Source organism: Fundulus heteroclitus, unplaced genomic scaffold, assembly GCF_011125445.2.
Source record: "Fundulus heteroclitus isolate FHET01 unplaced genomic scaffold, MU-UCD_Fhet_4.1 scaffold_56, whole genome shotgun sequence".
NCBI classification, from domain to species: domain Eukaryota; kingdom Metazoa; phylum Chordata; class Actinopteri; order Cyprinodontiformes; family Fundulidae; genus Fundulus; species Fundulus heteroclitus.
Window position 1 is genome coordinate 1,427,577 of NW_023396989.1, and position 17,855 is coordinate 1,445,431.

At 46.3% G+C, this 17,855-nt stretch overlaps 2 protein-coding genes across 2 annotated transcripts in view; one reads left to right on the plus strand and one right to left on the minus strand.

The window, feature by feature from the left end:
• LOC105922418 (M1-specific T cell receptor alpha chain-like) overlaps positions 1-17,855 on the minus strand; it is a 571,536-nt gene that overhangs the window by 353,403 nt on the left and 200,278 nt on the right. The gene's annotated exons all lie outside the window — the stretch shown is intronic.
• Positions 7,002-17,855, plus strand: part of LOC118556338 (laminin subunit gamma-1-like) — a 50,317-nt gene continuing 39,463 nt past the window's right edge. Inside the window, exon 1 of the mRNA XM_036133013.1 lies at positions 7,002-7,711. Within this exon, the coding sequence (XP_035988906.1) occupies positions 7,291-7,711 (421 nt within the window). The 5' untranslated portion in view covers positions 7,002-7,290. The remainder of the gene's footprint in view (positions 7,712-17,855) is intronic.

Here is a 17,855-nt window from a genome sequence, read left to right on the forward strand (position 1 = left end):
GCGCATCAATCAGTCCGTCGTTGACAAAGTGATTAGTTGATTATTTCTAGAGTCAGCTGATGAGACGGAGGCTTGAAGTTTGATCCTCTAATCTGGAGGTTCTGAGTCGGCAATGCTTCTTGAGATCTTTGCTAAATCTGGTATCATGTCTGCATGACATGCATAATAAATCTGATCACAACAGGCAGAAAGGTCAACAAGGCTGGAAGGAGAACAATAGAGGAGAATAAAAATAAACCCAGCTTTCTCTTCAGTACAGTTGTCAAACTTACCCAGAGCCACAGCTCCGTTGATCCATCCATTCCCTTAGCTCTTAGCAGTAATGATTTTATGGGATTCTTCATAAATAAAATTTATTTCATTAAAAATAAAATAATTGGCATCCTCCCAAACATGATTACCTCGTCCTCAGTAAGTGAGGCAGCATTGGAGGAATCTTTAGAACCTGCGCAGTGTCTGAACTGTTTAGAAGCAGTAGAGCTTTCTGAGCTATCTAAAATTTTAGCTTCATCTAAACCTTCTACCTGTATGTTAGACCCAATCCCAACCAAGTTGTTTAAGGAGGTATTCCCTCTGATCAGTGGTCCTATTTTAGACATGATTAATCTATCCTTGGTAAATGGATATGTACCACAGGTTTTTAAAGTAGCTGTTATTAAACCTTTACTTAAGAAACCTTCTCTTGATCAAGATGAGTTAGTAAATTACAGACCTATATCTAATCTTCTTTTCTTATCTAAAATTCTTGAGAAAGTAGTTGCTAATCAACCAAGTGAACATTTACAAAGTAATGACCTACTTGAGGAGTTTCAGTCAGGCTTTAGAGCTCATCATAGCACTGAAACAGCTCTGGTGAAGGTCACTAATGATATTCTCATGGCCTCAGATAATGGACTTGTGTCTATACTTGACCTGTTAGATCTCAGTGCTGCGTTTGATACAGTTGATCACAATATTCTCCTACAAAGACTTGAGCATACTGTAGGGATTAAGGGGAAAGCATTAGGCTGGTTTAAATCTTATCTGTTGGACAGATTCCAGTTTGTTCATGTTAATAATAAATCTTCCTCAAACTCTGTGGAGTACCACAGGGTTCAGTCCTTGGACCAATTCTATTTACTATATATATGCTTCCGATTGGCAAAATTATCAGACAGCATGGGATTAATTTCCACTGTTATGCTGATGACACTCAGCTATATTTATCCATAAATCCTGATGAATCCAATCAGTTACTTCGACTGCAGTCATGTCTTGATGACATCAAAAGCTGGATGACTTTAAATTTCCTGCATTTAAATTCTGATAAGACAGAAGTTGTAATCTTTGGGGCAGAGTCTTCAAAAAATAAAGTTCTTAATCAATCCCTTAATCTGGATGGCATTAACTTGGCCTCTGGTAATAAAGTAAAAAATCTTGGTGTTGTTTTCGACCAAGACATGTCATTTAAATCACATATTAAACAGGTTTCCAGAGTTTCCTTTTTTCACCTCAGGAATATCGCCAAAATTAGAAACATTCTGTCCAGGAGTGATGCTGAAAAACTAGTCCATGCATTTGTTACTTCAAGGCTGGACTATTGTAATTCTTTACTATCAGGAAGTCCACAAAATGCAGTTCAAAGCCTTCAGCTGATCCAAAATGCTGCAGCAAGAGTTCTGATGAAAATCAACAAGAGGGATCATATTTCTCCAATTTTAGCTTCCCTTCATTGGCTTCCTGTTAAATCAAGAATAGAATTTAAAATTCTTCTTCTAACGTATAAAGCCCTTAATAATCAAGCTCCATCATATATCAGAGCTCTGATTACCCCGTATGTTCCTAACAGAGCCCTTCGCTCTCAGACTGCAGGTCTGCTGGTGGTTCCTAGAGTCTCTAAAAGTAGAATGGGAGGCAGATCCTTTAGCTATCAGGCTCCTCTCCTGTGGAACCAACTCCCAGTTTTGGTCCGTGAGGCAGACACCCCGTCTACTTTTAAGACTAATCTTAAAACTTTCCTTTGTGACAAAGCTTCTAGTCAGAGTGGCTCATGTTACCCTGAGCTATCTCTATAGTTATGCTGCTATAGGCTTAGGCTGCTGGAGGACATCAGCGTCTATTTCTCTCTCTCTGCTGAGTTCTCCTACTGCTCTCCAATCTGCATTGTTTGTTGTTATTCCAGCTTTTAACTTTTTGTTCTCTGTCATTTTTCTCTTCATAGAAGGTACACCTGGTCTGGCGTTCTGTTAGCTGTGACATCATCAGGGGAGGCAGATCATCCTCTATTACCATCTACCATAGAAAGTACTCCTGGGTCAATGTGAGCTTCTGAGCTTTCTGTGTCTCTGCTCTGTCTTCTCTAACATAGAAAGTACTCCTGGGTCAATGTGAGCTTCTGTGCTTTCTGTGTCTCTGCTCTGTCTTCTCTAACATAGAAAGTACTCCTGGGTCAATGTGAGCTTCTGAGCTTTCTGTGTCTCTGCTCTGTCTTCTCTAAGCCCCAGTGGGTGGAGGCAGATGAGCGTTCACACTGAGCCTGGTTCTGGTTCTGCTGGAGGTTCTCCTCCCTGTTAAAGGGGAGTTTTCCTCTCCACTGTCGCTTCATGCATGCTCAGTATGAGGGATTGCTGCAAAGCCATCAACAATGCAGACGACTGTCCACTGTGGCTCTACGCTCTTTCAGGAGGAGTGAATGCTGCTTGGAGAGACTTGATGCAACCTGCTGGGTTTCCTTAGAGAGGAAACTTTCTCACCAACCTGGAGGATCTGATGGAGTCTGACTCTGGAAAGAGAATTGAGATGACATAATGTGATGTTAATTAAAGCTATATAAATAAAACTTAATGGAATTGAATTTAAAAGGAGAAAAAGAGCCTTTAATTTCTAGAGGTCGGGTAATTCTGGGGAGAGTTTCCAGCAGGAGGAGACAAATGATCGACAGCAGAACCAGACCTGATTCAACGGTCCTGCTGCTGAGCAGAAACTGTCTCTGGCATCCTTTCAAATTATGTTCTCAGACGTTTCCATTTAAATCAGCAGATTATTCAAGAACAAGCGTTTGATTTACATGTGGTGTTCCCCATGCCCCTTTCCTTTATTCCATTAGGTTCTGTTAGAACAAGTTTAAGCCCGGTTTAAACTGTCTCTGTCCGCCACTATGCAGATGATGTTCTGATCTTCTGTCTGTGGCTGATTCTGGGTTTAGAACGGACCAAACTTCATTTTTCTGGTCCAAATAACAGTTTAAGGGTCAGAAACTTTAACTGTAGTGTCAGAACTGGACTTGTTGGACGTTGACTGGAGTTTTTCATCTTTATTTTTTGTTTTCTGATTTATTTTTTTTACTACAAACCTAAAGTTTAAAGCCACTAATCTCTGATGCCTCTGTTTATAAAGCCTGAGTAATAAAACTGGACCTGGCGTTACAACAGGAAGACCGGGTCGATCAGTCTGGTTCTGAATCCACAGCAGGTTTTAGGTACTGGTTCTTGTTGGGCGGGGTCAGGATGAAGAGGTTCTAATTAGCCCAAACTGGATGGGTCCACTTTCCTCTAATCACTGATACCATTATGACACCGCTCATCAATGAAGCGCCAGAACTTTCCACGTTTCCAGAACCGTTTTTAGAACTGGATCTGATTGGTAGAAAGTCCACTCCAAAGCTACAGAACCAGCAGGTTCTCTCTGACTTAGTGGTGTTCATTTCACTGCTTCATCATTTTCTACGGCAGGTTTGTCTCATGAATGTTTCGTTTGGAGGAGGAACCGTCCGCTCGGGTTGTGGGTTCAAACCCGCTTTGAAAACTGATCCACTAAAGTGGTTCTGTAGAATCTGCTGTGAGGAGTCGTGTTTATTGCCCAGATGAATCATATCTAGTGTCAGCAGAGCAGAAGGGTTGGTTTGGTCACGGCTCAGAATCTCAACTGGACTAAACATGGATCAGAACCAGCAGTCTAAAATCTTTAGTAACAAGTTAATGTAGCGTCATTTGTTTCTGTGATTCAGCAAAACGCTGAAATACCAACAGACATCAGCTGATATGTGCTGCTCAAAAGTATTCACACCCTGGGCAGATTTCATTTTATTTCCATTCAGCCAACAAGTTTGGTTCTGATTTAAAGAAAGAGGAGCAGCTCTTAAAACTCACATAGAAGCCAAATAGTTTGTCATTTTTTGAGGAATAAACATTTTTCTGTATTTCTGTTATAGAATAGAGAAAAAGGATTTCTACTCTTTGTAAGAGGCGTGAAAACTTTTATTAAATCTCCTGTTTTCAGCATCCATCCAGGGGCGGATCCAGGATTTTTCAAAGGGGGGTGCGCACGTAAGGGTCATGTCAAGACAATGTGAGGCTAAATGACCATAGAATGCCATCTTTACTCTTCCACACTACCCTAATTATTCATCTATGGGTTTTTGAATTGATAATCATTTTAATGGATGAACATAAGTGGAATTAGCATGATTATATTATTTTAATTGAAAAAGAATTTTTAAGACAAAATTTCTTGGTTTTTACAGCATGCACAAGGTTAAAAAGTAGTTTGAAGAAAGAATTATCCTTAAAAAAATATTCTTATCAACAATTAATCAAACAAAGATTTTCTTTATTTCCAGAAATTATATTTATTTAGTAAAATGGACGTAGCTGTACCTCGTAACAGGTATAACTGACAGAAGGTGAAGAATCATAGAAATGTTTGGGTAGCACTTCATATTTGTTATCCTTAGAATTTCAGGGAGAGAGCTGAGTTTTTCCACTGATGATGACCACTTTGTGTGCCACAACTTCATTTCCTGCCTGAATGTTGATCCTGATGGTAGATCATGTTTATATGATGTAAAGATCTATTTCTCACTCTCATCGTTCATCATATGCAAGTTGCTTTGAAATAGTTTTAATCGCGTTGTAATAACGCGAGACCTGAGCTGTGAGCAATTCAAATTCATGCTCGGACAGACCTGGCTGCAGAAACAAATTACAGGAGGGCATTACACTTTTCAGGGGGGCACACCTTAAAAAAAAAAAAAAAAAAGCATTTTACATGCTTTAGGCTGAACAGTGGCTCTGTGACATCTCCTACAGTGTTAAGAAACAAACTCTCAATAAAATCCCAAAATCTAAAAAAAAAAATCAAACAAAAAGATATAGTTTATTCAGTGTTACCAAATTAGGCAGCTTTCCACCCAATTAGGCTTCTTTTGAACACAATGAGCTAAAATAGGTTATGGGCTGGTTGTAAAAATTTGGGAAGCTTTTTACATTTGTTGGGCTTTTAGAAAGAATTACTAACAAAATATATATCACAATGGTTGTCCATGTCTGGAAAAAAACTAAAACCATTTTAATAAAATGCCATCTCATTGAACTCATTTTACTGGTCAATTTATTTTTTAAATGAGTCGAATCTGACATCATCAATGAATAATAGATATTATGAATAATATTGATTGTTATAATAAAACAAGAAAATAATAATGGTTAATCAAGTGTCACTATGAAATTGTATTGGTCTCTGTAAATCCCCCTATAGGGGTTGAGTTCTACTAAAAGAAAAATGTTTTATTGAGCTCTATAAGACAAATTAAGTTTATATTAAGGTAAGGTTTTTTTTCCCGGTTGATATATCATGGTTGTTAAAGTGATTTTGTGTGTTATTTGGTTGACTGATTGTACATTTTGTGTACATAGTGGCATGTTCTCATGTGTTTCATACTTCTGCGCTTTTAACATAAGAGAGCTTGAGATTTGGGCTTGTTTTTTTCTTTTTAGTTGGGCAGGTTTTATGCTGGTTTGAGATGGAACCTAACAGTGAGATACAACAACCTGTAGAGCTGTCTTGACTCAAAAGTCAAGCATTAGCATACATAAACATGAGCAATGGTGTCAGGCTGAACACTGACTGAAATAAAAATTCATACTAGAAGAGGTTCTGTAATTACAGCAGCTAGGAGCACAAGAATAAGAACAAAGCAGAGTTCCCTTCTACCTGAAGTAACCCAAGTTTCTTCAGTTTGGCAGTTTTACTCCTGAGTTTTGCTCCTTGTGCTGCTAGCTGTCTAGCTAACCCTCCTAGCATCAATGTTTACTCCAGTGTTGACTTCAAACAGACGTTTCAAACAGAAATTAATAGCGCTGCTTCCAGCTCGTTCTCGCTTGCTTCTTTGTCTCTTCTTCTAATTGTTTGGTAATCACACCGAATATCCATCCCGCTCTACCTACACCGACGGTGACCACAGCCGAGCCACGCCGCCGGCTTCGCTCTGAAAGCTATTTGTATGACCAAGTGACCCGCCCCTCTCCAGCTGTAATTGGCTAGTATGTTGTCTTCAGTCGTTGATTTGATTGGTTGAATTGTTTGATTGACACATCAAAGATAGTACGACCAGAGCGATGGCCACTCTGAGGTAAAAAAAAAAAAAAGTACAGCTTCCGCCCAATGCCCGTCCGCTCTAAAAAAATCATTTTCGTCTCCAAAAGGGGGTGCGCGCGCCACCCGCGCCCCTGCCTGAATCCGCCATTGCCATCTTTGAGCTCCACGTCTCTGACGCCTCCATCTCCACCCTAATGGAAAGTAAAAGGAACAGAAATAAAAATTAACACAGGAAAAAAAGCCTAAAGGGTAAAAAATGAAATATAAGCGAAGAGTTTTTGTAATAAAAGCAGAAATATTCTGTTTTAATTTCTCAGTTTGAATAAAATGCTAAAAGTGTGACGTTTGTCCACCAAGGGGCTCTGTCCTCCCGCGGGTCCCAGGCTGGGGACGCCCCTGCTCGCGTCACCACTGCGCCTGGACTCGACCAGGACCCAGAGGGACGTTTTCTCTGCTTTTCCTGGCAGATTTTCCCCCGCAGCAGGAAGTTGTAGTGACTTTATCTCCAGTTAGTTAATCAACACGTAACTGTAACTGCGTTAAATCTGAGTTTGAAAAGTGTGCGGAGCGTCCCGCAGTGCGCAGTGATTGCGGGTGCGCAGCGGCTCTGCGGTGATTTGGTGGCTGTGGAGGAAGAGGCGGACTCTGCGCAGTCTGTGCGCCTCGGAGCTGCGCAGTAGCGCACTGGGTGTAGTCTGGACTCCAGTCTTTTCCTGCTGGAGTTCTGGGTGCATGGCGGAGGGCACAAAGAGCTGAGCGACCTCAGAGAACCAGAGAGCAGCAGCAGAGAGCCGGGCCAGAGCCGCGGAGCCCGGAGACACCAGAGGCTGCTGTTTTCCAGGATCCTCCAGTCCAGGATTGTTTCTGCGGGAAACTAACGGGAAAAAGTTCTGGAAAGTTCTGGGAGAGTTCTGGGAGAGTTCTGGGAGAGTTCTGATGGGCGTCTGGAGACCGAGCAGGAGGACGGGGCGGGCGGCCAGGATGCAGGATCTGATCCGGGCTCTGGTGGCCTGCAGCTGGGTGGCCGCGCTCTGCGTCCGCGGCGCCATGGACGAGTGCGCGGACGAGCAGGGCCGGCCGCAGCGCTGCATGCCCGAGTTCGTGAACGCGGCCTTCAACGTGACGGTGGAGGCCACCAACACCTGCGGCTCCCCGCCGGAGGAGTACTGCGTCCAGACCGGGGCCACCGGGGTCACCAAGTCCTGCCACATCTGCGACGCGCGGGACCCGCGGAACCACCACAACGCCGCGTACCTGACCGACTACAACAACCAGCAGGACGCCACCTGGTGGCAGAGCCAGACCATGCTGGCGGGGATCCAGTACCCCAACTCCATCAACCTCACCCTGCACCTCGGTAAGACCCCCGGCCTCAGGGCCCCGCCGCGCCGGTATGAGACCCCGGTCCGTCCGCACTGAGCTGATCAGAGGCTGCTGGGAGGGTTCTGGTGTGGGTCCGGGTCTCTGGGGGTTAGCTGGACTCTGCAGACCTCAGATCAGTCAGACCTGAGGCTGTGATGAAACTGGGAGTCCTTCTGTTCAGGGCCCAGTCTCCATTGTTGGGCTGGAGGAGCTGCTGCCCTACCAGGAGCAGCTCCAGGTCCTGGTCCTGCTCCGGGTCCTGGTCCCGGTCCTGGTCCTGGTCCCGGTCCTGGTCCGGGTCCTGGTCCTGGTCCTGGTCCTGGTCCCGGTCCTGGTCCGGGTCCCGGTCCTGGTCCGGGTCCCGGTCCTGGTCCTGGTGTACCAGCCCCCTCTGATCCAGGCACTGAGGGAGGTTCTGGGGGTCTCAGCTCCTCAGGCTGTGTGGCTGTAGATGTCTCAGCTGCATCAGATAAAAATGGGCCGGTAGCAGCAAATGTTCTAACATCATATGATTGAGATATGTTTAGTGAAGTAATGGACCTTAGAGGTTCTGTAATGTGTCTCCAGCCCAGATGGAACCCCCTGGTTCTGACCGGCCAGCAGCAGGTTTATCTGCAGGTCTACCAGAGCTTAGGCCGGTCAGAGAAGGTCCGTCCTCAGGCTGAGCTCCTCAGCTGGGACGGCTGTGAGTCCACAGATTCATTTTAGGGTTAGTTAGTCAAATGTTCTTGAAAGTAATTTATCTTTCCTTGATTTAAGCAGGTAAATAAGATTATCTGCCAGTGGAATGAGTATTTTTACCCCTAAAATAAGATAATTAGACATTCTGCACTTGAAATAAGATAATAGAGATGAAATGTTCCTATTTTAAGTGCAAAAATCTTATTCCATTGGCAAATAGTCTTATTTACCTGCTTAAATGACAATACATTCATTTCAAGAAACTTTGACTTACTTTTAGTTCCCTTATAGCAGTGTGATCCTTTTAGGTTCCCGGGAACGGCTGCAGGATCCAAAACTAAGTAAACCCTTAAAGGGAAGGACGTTTGGTTGATGCGTTTAGTTTTCCTCTGCTGGCCCAGGAACCCACATTTATTTATATTTATTTAAACATTCCTTATTACCTATTAACCTTTCTCTTGATGGCTTAACTTTAAATGTTCATATTGTGTTTTGCATTTCTGAGCGGCTCCTCTATGAACGCTCCTCTTCATCGCTCCATCATCTTCTCTGTGCTGCATTCAGAGCCGACGTCTCCCTAAATGTCGTCATAATGACAATAAAGCCTCTTGGTTCTGAAGGTTCTGAAGGTTCTGAAGGTGCAGGAATGTGATCTCTGGTTGTTCGATGATTCGGGGCGTTTTTACGTCTCGTTCTTTTAACTTGGTCCGAATCAGTTCATGAATTTGGTAACTAAGAACTTTTTCCCCTAGTTTGATGTTTTTCTCACAGATAAAACTCCAGAGGAACCAGAACCAGCTGAGAACGTTCAGTTTGTTTATGGGTCAGATGTTACTGGGGCGGTAGAACCTAATGTAAAAACAGGAAGAACGTTAAATACCAGCAGAAAACATAGAGAATTTAACTGGATCTGCAGTACAGCGACTGCTTCTGACTAGATGGACGGGGCTCTCTATAAGAGACAGATCTACAGTTTGATGTCAAACAGTTTCTAATTAAAACAAGCGTGCTCAGGTCAGTGTACGTGTCTGCAGAGGTCTATTTTCTGCAGTCGGAGGTTTAAAAGCAGGACATTCCAGAGGACTGCTGTCATCCTGCTCATCCCAGATCAGCTGCAGCCCCCCCCCCCCCCCCCCCCCCCCCCAGAGTAACATGGACAGGGTCTTCATCACTGTTTTTAGCACAGTCTTCATCACCAGGTAAAGGTGGGCTGAGATGTTCAGCCGCTTGGTGACAAAAGGCAACCAGAAAACTTCTCGCTTATAAAATCTTTTTCTAAGATTTTCTGTTTTCTGGGCCGATGAGCTGATCATGTGATCCATGGCTGGTTCTGCTGTGAGACGAACCCGATCAGAACCCGATCAGAACCCGATCAGAACCTGAGGCGCTTTTGTTCAGGTCTGTTTCAGTTTTATTTCCAGCTGATAGCGCCACCTGTTGGCCACAGTTCCCAGACGAGCGCATTCGGCCCAGAGGAACGGGAGAGGAACCGATGCGGATGGAAGGACCTCTGCTGGGTCCTGGTGGTGGACACCTGTCTGGGATCTCTGAGGAGGACAAAGCCTCGTCTTTAATCTCAGGAAACCTGCTGTGAGCTCAGATCTGCCTGCAGCTCGCTGCGTTTGGACTCTTTGAAGTGCGGCAGGAAGGCGACGTGTTCTGACTTGACTGTGCAGAGACGGGCCCCGGGGCCACATGAAAGAGGCACAAAGAAGAAAACCTGCAGATGGATGCAGGAGGAGGAGTGGAGGCCTGCAGCCTGCAGTCCTCTTTTTAAAGCACCAATAGTAGACTTTAGCTTCTCACAGGAAGATGAACAGAAGAGAGAACTCGGACCGTGTTCTGAGGCGGGATGGAAACTAAAAACAGCCAAAATCTAAAGACCATCAGAAGGTCTGAAGAACCGCTAATCAGTCAAAGATTAGAGGAAAGTCTGGATCACACAGAGAAGTTCTGGACCAGGCTGGACTGGATCAGAAGACCTGAAGTCCAGATGGATTTCTCTACCAACAGTTCAGCTCCTGCTGTTTAATCAAAGTTTAACCAGATTCCATCTAGAGACTCCAAACTGATGTCAAACCCTCCAGATTCCTCCCTGATCAGGAGTGTTGAATATTCATTTGGTCGCTGAGGACGGGCCCCTCTAGTGTCTGCTCCCCGGTGGATAAAAGGAGAAGGTGACGGGGAGTCCTGAGAACGCTTCAGAACAACCGGCCTCTTAGTCTGAGGCTGTCTGTGCAACAGAACACTATATTATATTATATATATATATATATATATATATATATATATATATATATATATATATATATATATATATATATATTCTGCCAGCTTTGTCACAGACCGGGTCTGGAGGCTCGTTAAGGACCAGATCATCAGGGACAGCTTACATCCTGCTGACCTGTTCTGTTTTTGACAGTTTCTTTTTATCTAAATGTTGAAAACCTCACAGGTAAAGAAGTCTGGAGCGGTCCATCAGAACCTCTTCAAAGGACCAGATTGTGTACAAAACCAGTAATTTGGGTTTTGGTTGACGGCGAAGACAAGCCGTAGTGGAAGAGAGTCGTGTCGTCAGCGTAGAGTACCAATAAAATCAGAACACAAATGTTTACGTAGCCGAAGTGACAGAAAAGAAGAAACTGAATCTTCTTTGTGCACAAAATCAGCTTCAGTCGCAGCTTTGCTGGCAGTTTGAAATGTTTCTGAAATTTCACTTTATTTTGACTTTAGAGTCGTTGAAACCTGGACAACTTGGTCGTTTGGTTTTCTTTGACCAGAGTTTTGTCATCGGCGTAGAGACCAAATAAAATCATTTTTATTTAGTAGAGTCAACGCAGCAACAATCAACTCGTTTCTGTCCTTAGAAATAACTTTGTTTCCATCGTGTCTTTTATTAGTTTTTAAATTTAACTCATGGACTTTATGCATTACTTCTACAGACATGTAAATTTGGTTTAGCTTTTTTGTTTTCTTTGCTCAGGTGATCCTTTGTGTGGCTGTAGTGGAATATAGAAATATATAATATATAATATATACAATATAGAAATATGTCGTCAGCATAGAGGGAGATAAAATCAGTGGTTTAACTACGGAGAAAATCAGTTTACACAGCAGACGTATCTTATTAATATAGGAATTAATCTACACTTCCTGCCTTAAACTTCAGCATTTTATATTCCAGTTTCACTAAATGTTTGTGTGCACACTCCTTAAAGCCAAACTTTTACCATTATTAATATCTAAAAAAGTTAAATAAAAAGGTCTGAGTTTTAATTTGCTGCACTTTGACTGTAATTCTGTTTCTTTGTGCAGCTGATGGCTCATTTTCCTCCAGACTGATTCTGAAGTCCTGCAGCAGAAAGAAAGAGCCGAAATAATTCAGACCTAAAGGTTTAACTTGATCTGCTGCAGTCGTTAATGTTTAAGACTCTTTTCTAGATGTAGCTCTATCTAAGGTGCTCTAAAGGACCTGAGAGGAAAATCAGACAGAAAAGAACCAATCAGGCAGCAGATGTTAGATTACTCATATTTATGGTGAAACGAGCGTTTAAAGGGAACAGAAGTGTTATTTTTTGTAAACATGTTTCAGTCTGACGTCAGCAGCTTCAGGAGAACCTGAGCTTCAAACGAGGCGTTCGTGGTCCGGATCTTGTGTTGGAAAGAATGGCTTTGTTTGCGTTTTTAATTTTGTAAAAAGGAGGTGGATTCAGAAAAGGTTGAATAAAGAGAACAATAAACACATTTTAGTTGCTTTAAAACACAAAACCTGCAGAATAAAGTCTCACATTTGGAGATTTTTCCTCGTATTCAGCCAGAACCGGACCTGAAGTTTGACTTTTTGGTTTTTCTGGGTCAGAAACAGAATCTCTGTGATTCTGACGCTACGACTCCTTCAGGAACCGCGGTTCTGTGTGGGAAAAGCCCGTTTCCCAACCAGCCGTGTGTTTTCTGCGGAGCGGCCAGCTGCTGTGAATTACAGCGCTCTGAACCGGTGGGGGGGGGCTCAGGAATGAGCTCGGCGTGGGAAACTGTGATGTGTGGAGATGATTGCTGCTGCACAGCTGCAGGAACTCTGAGACGTTTCACAGAGGAGGAACTCAGCTGTTTGGTTCTGACCCGCCAGAGGAGGTTCTGCCTGGATGTCCAGACTTCAAAGAGTTCTAGGTGCTGAAGCGGATCAGCTTCCACCTCAGATGATTGGGAATCCTCCATGTGACGCCACGGCCGCTCGCCGGGCCCAGAAAGACTTTCATCTGGAAAACCGACCCGGACGTCTCTGCAGAACCTTCAACCCAGAATATAAACAATAATAATGATAATAATAATAATGATAATAATAATGATAATATTAATAATGATGATAATAATAATAATAATAATAATTAATAATGATGATAATAATGATAATAATGATGGTGATAATAATAATAATAATAATAATAATAATAATAATAATAATAATAATGATAATGATAATAATAAAAACAATAAAAACAATAATAATAATAATAATAATAATAATGATAATAATGATGATGATGATGATGATGATAATAATGATGATGATAATGATAATAATAATAATAATAATAATAGTCATGATGATGATAATAATAATAATGATGATGATGGTTTGGGAGAACCGGTTCTTTGGCTAACAGCTTGAATCAGGTTCTGGTTCTGAATGGAACTGGTGGTTGAACCCGTTTATGGACCAGAACTCCAGCAGAAACCAGCTCAAGGAACCATTAAACAGAATAAAAGTGAAACCTGGGAGAACCGTTCTCTGCAGGTATTGTTAGAACTAGGAGAGGAACCGTGTTTGGATCCAACCAGAACTTTTAGGCCTCAGGTCACATGTTCTGGAAAACCTACTGATCCGGGTCCAAATGGAGCTTAGAGAACCCGGAGGGAGGTTCTGCAGAAGGTTCCTTTCCTCTGGGAGGAACCGGGCCAGGGGAAGACCGGGTTCTCTCTACGTTCTCCGTCTGGTACCGGACCGACCAGATACGGTCCATCAATCAGGCCCATCACCGACAGCAGCAGAACCAGGTCCATTGTGGTTCTGTTGGAGGTTCTACAGATGGACTGAAAGGTTCTGGACGCTGTGTTGAAAGCTTCAGGACAAACTCTGAGACCGGACTGACCCAGAACACCGGGTCAGAACTCTGATATTCTGGCTGTCAGAACATCACCGGGTCATCAGTCATACGGAGCGGTTCTGTTCTCGGTCCAGACGGTTCTGGGTTAAGCAGGAAGCAGCTGGGTTTCTCCTCCAGCTGCTTCGTCCGTCAGCGCCGTCATGTCGGGTTTACTAGGTTCTAGATTTATGGCCCGTCAGAACGACCCGACGGAACCGGTCCAACAACGGAAAGCCCGATGATCCGGACTGCAGCTGAGGCTTCATGGGAACAGAAGGTTCCATGAACACGCATGGAGCCGATATTAACCCTAAGTTCTGGACCTCCTGGAACCGGAGCGTGAAGAACTTCTGCTTTCCAGAACCGGGTTCAGAACCACAGAACATTTTTCTCTTTTCTTTGTTCCCTCCTAGTTAGACCACAGGTCCACATGAAGTGAAGGTCTGAATCTGTTGGAAGATGAGCCGGTTCTGGTTCTGGTTCTGGTTCCCTGCAGACGGTGGTTCATCCCTCTGGAAGGGAGGTGTTCCTGCGTGAGGCGTTCAGGTTCTCCACGTTATCTCGTAACCTTGACGCCTCCGGCTGCAGGTCAAGGCGACTCGGTACCGGACGGAGGAGATTAGACCCGCGGAGAGGTTCCTTATCTGCGCTGGTTTGGCCTTGGTCTGTTCTGTTTCTGTCGGGTTCTCTCCTCCTGGCGTCTGTTCAGGGAGAACTGGGAGGAAAACCTGAGGATCCGTTTCCTCCTGACTGATCCGGATCCAGACTTCTGTGTCAACAAACGATTCATTTGGAGTTTTCTGGGCTGAAGCGTCTGAACTGGTTTGTCTCTGCAGCTCTGAAGCTCAGCAGGCTGAAGTTCTCTGGGGTTCCTGAGGTTCCGCTCCTCGGTCCGCTCTCCAGAACCTCTCCAGAACCTCCTCCGTCAGCTGCAGGTCTGTGAATCACCTGTTCAGGTGATCCGATGACGGCACCACAGGCTGATAAACGCTGTGAGCGTGAGGCGACCCTGAACCTGCTGCTGCTCCACAAATCACACCACCTCCTCCTCTTCCTCCTCCTCCTCCTCCTCCTCTTCCTCCTCCTCCTCCTCGTCTTCGTCTCCAGTCATCTGAGGAATTCGGCCTTTTCCTCGGTCGTATCAGGAGATCAGAGGAGGAGGCTTCTCCTGCTTCACTTCTCTGCTTCACACGGAGCGCCTGAACTCCGCTGACTTTTCACCGACTTCCTCCCGTCCGCAGGAACAAGCGAGGAGTTTATCTGCTCCTCTTCCTCCTCCTCCTCCTCCTCCTCCTCCTCACCGGAGCTTCCAGACACAAACATTTCCTCAGTCAGCTGCTCTTTGACCCACAAACCTGCATCTCTGAGGTTCTGTTCTTAGAACCTGAGGTTCTGTTCTTGGAACCTCAGAGTCCAAACCCCCCCCCCGTGGATTCTGGCTGTAGCTCAGCTGGTCTGCAGAATGAACTCCTTTCAGAAACTTTCATGCAGGATCTGGTTCTGTGAGTCAGGATCATGACCAGAACCACCACAGACTGGTGGTCCATCTGTCCATCTCCTGGTCCATCCTGCTATAATTAAGGTCCTTGAAGGTCATCAATGAATTTAATCATGTCATCCAAGCTGCAGCACGGGGTCCCGGGTTGGAATCCCGGTTGCTTGAGGACGGGCGTCCGGTCTAAAGGTTCTGCCCCCTTGGTGCAGCTTTAAGCCGTGGAGCAGAGCAAAGTGGGCCGACAGCGCAGCCTTCAGTGTCAGGCGGCTGTGATGGAAAGCAGATCTTCATGAGGATCCTCACAGATGTTCTGGATGGTTCTGGATGGTTCTGGGTGGTTGGTCTGTCAGTGAAGCAGCTTCTGAAAGCTTCCTGCTGTGTAATATAACATCAGTTAAAGCTGCTTTGGTCAGCGTTATTTCATAGCTGTGTGTTTTAAACATGGAAACATCCACAGAGGACTTTATTTCTGATCTTCTGCAGGTTCAGAGGTCCAGCCTGGGCTCTGTTGGACGTCTGTTAGCTTGATGTCTGGAGCTGTGAAGCAGGAAGTTGTTGTAATGTCTAAACTGAGGAACTTCAGGGTCTGTATTTACCTGCCCCCCCCCCCCAACAAATAAACCTCCTTTCTTCTCCTGCCGGTCGTGTTGGAGCTGCTGCTCTGTGTTTGTTCACTCATCACTTTGAAGCTCAGACTCTGCATTCTTGTTGCTGTGTGCTAATTAAAAGGCCCGTGGTGCGTTCAGGGACCGCGTTCACTGTCGGTACTCAGGCTGCAGCAGTGGCCTGCAGGAGCATTTATGTGAGGAAGACGATGGCGGAGAGCTTCATCAGCAGCGCTGAGCTGTGAGGAGCTCAGGCGACGCTGCAGACGCTGCAGATGCTGCAGACGCTGCAGACGCTGCAGATGCGGCGCTGCAGACGCTGCAGACGCTGCAGACGCTGCAGACGCTGCAGGAGCTGCAGACGCTGCAGACGCTGCAGATGCGGCGCTGCAGACGCTGCAGACGCTGCAGACGCTGCAGACGCTGCAGACGCTGCAGACGCTGCAGACGCTGCAGACGCGGCGCTGCAGACGCTGCAGACGCTGCAGACGCTGCAGACGCTGCAGACGCGGCGCTGCAGACGCTGCAGATGCGGCGCTGCAGACGCTGCAGATGCTGCAGACCCTGCAGACGCTGCAGATGCTGCAGACGCTGCAGACGCTGCAGACGCTGCAGACGCGGCGCTGCAGACGCTGCAGACGCTGCAGACGCTGCAGACGCGGCGCTGCAGACGCTGCAGACGCGGCGCTGCAGACGCTGCAGATGCTGCAGACCCTGCAGACGCTGCAGACGCGGCGCTGCAGACGCTGCAGATGCGGCGCTGCAGACGCTGCAGACGCGGCGCTGCAGACGCTGCAGATGCGGCGCTGCAGACGCTGCAGACGCTGCAGATGCGGCGCTGCAGACGCTGCAGATGCTGCAGACCCTGCAGACGCTGCAGACGCGGCGCTGCAGACGCTGCAGATGCTGCAGACCCTGCAGACGCTGCAGACGCGGCGCTGCAGACGCTGCAGACGCTGCAGACGCGGCGCTGCAGACGCTGCAGATGCGGCGCTGCAGACGCTGCAGACGCTGCAGATGCGGCGCTGCAGACGCTGCAGACGCTGCAGGCGCTGCAGACGCTGCAGACGCTGCAGACGCGGCGCTGCAGACGCTGCAGACGCTGCAGACGCGGCGCTGCAGACGCGGCAGATGCTGCAGACGCTGCAGATGCGGCGCTGCAGATGCGGCGCTGCAGACGCGACGCTGCGTCGGCCGTCATGTCGGAGCTCGTCAGCTTCCTCAGCGTGTTATTAGGCATCTGGATCAAACCTCCATGACGAGGTGATAAAGTGGCAGGATGCTGTAATTACAGGTCAGCCTCCGCTCCGACACTTTCCATCTTACCTCACAGGATCATCATGGAGGCAGAACCGCCTCTCCTGCTGCGTTGTACCGCCTGAACCTTCTCCTGCAGCATCCATGATGCTGGATCGGGTTCTACGAGGTTCTACGAGGTTCTACGAGGTTCTACGAGGTTCTGCTCAGCCGTCCCACAGCCTGGCTGCAGGGTCGGGCTGGGGAGCCGGTCCTGGTTTTGTCGGCTCAGACACATGAATGAACAGGACCGTCTGGGCTCAGACTAAACAGCCTGAGCCCAGATAGGATCTGCAGCGGCTTTACAGACATCTGGCTTATCAGCAGCGCCTTCAGCAGAGGATCAGTGCGGCTCGGCATGAAGCAGCAGAACCTGCAGGTTCTCCTGGTTAGTGGACGATTCGGTCCAGTTCAGACAGAACCGCACCAGAAGGTCTTTAGAAGCACCAGAGCTTCAAGCAGCTGGTTTGTCCTCAGTAGAAGGTTTGGAGGACAGACCTCAGAATCCTGGGGAAATGTTCCAGATGCCAGAAGGGGAACCAGATTTAGAACCGTGATGAATTATCTGGTTCAGGTCCCAAGAAATGCAACGATGAGGGCAAATCTTCATGAATTGTTCTGGCTTTCTTGTTCCAGCTCTAGTAAATACAGAGAAAGTAACACATCGACCAAAAAGGTTGTGTCCCAGGTTCTTCTTGTGGAACCGAAGGGTTTCCTGCAGATTTAATGTTCTAAATTCAGACGCTGTCTCTGGGTGTCCGGTTCCAGCCCAGAACTGATGTTGTGGGTCAGAACCTGAACTCATCAGGAGGAAACCGGCTGCTGTTCTGGCTCAGCGTGTCCCTGATGCTCTGATGACTTCCTGGTTCCTGTGTGGTTGGCTCCAGGTTCTAGGAGCTGTTCCAGCTGCTCCAGTGT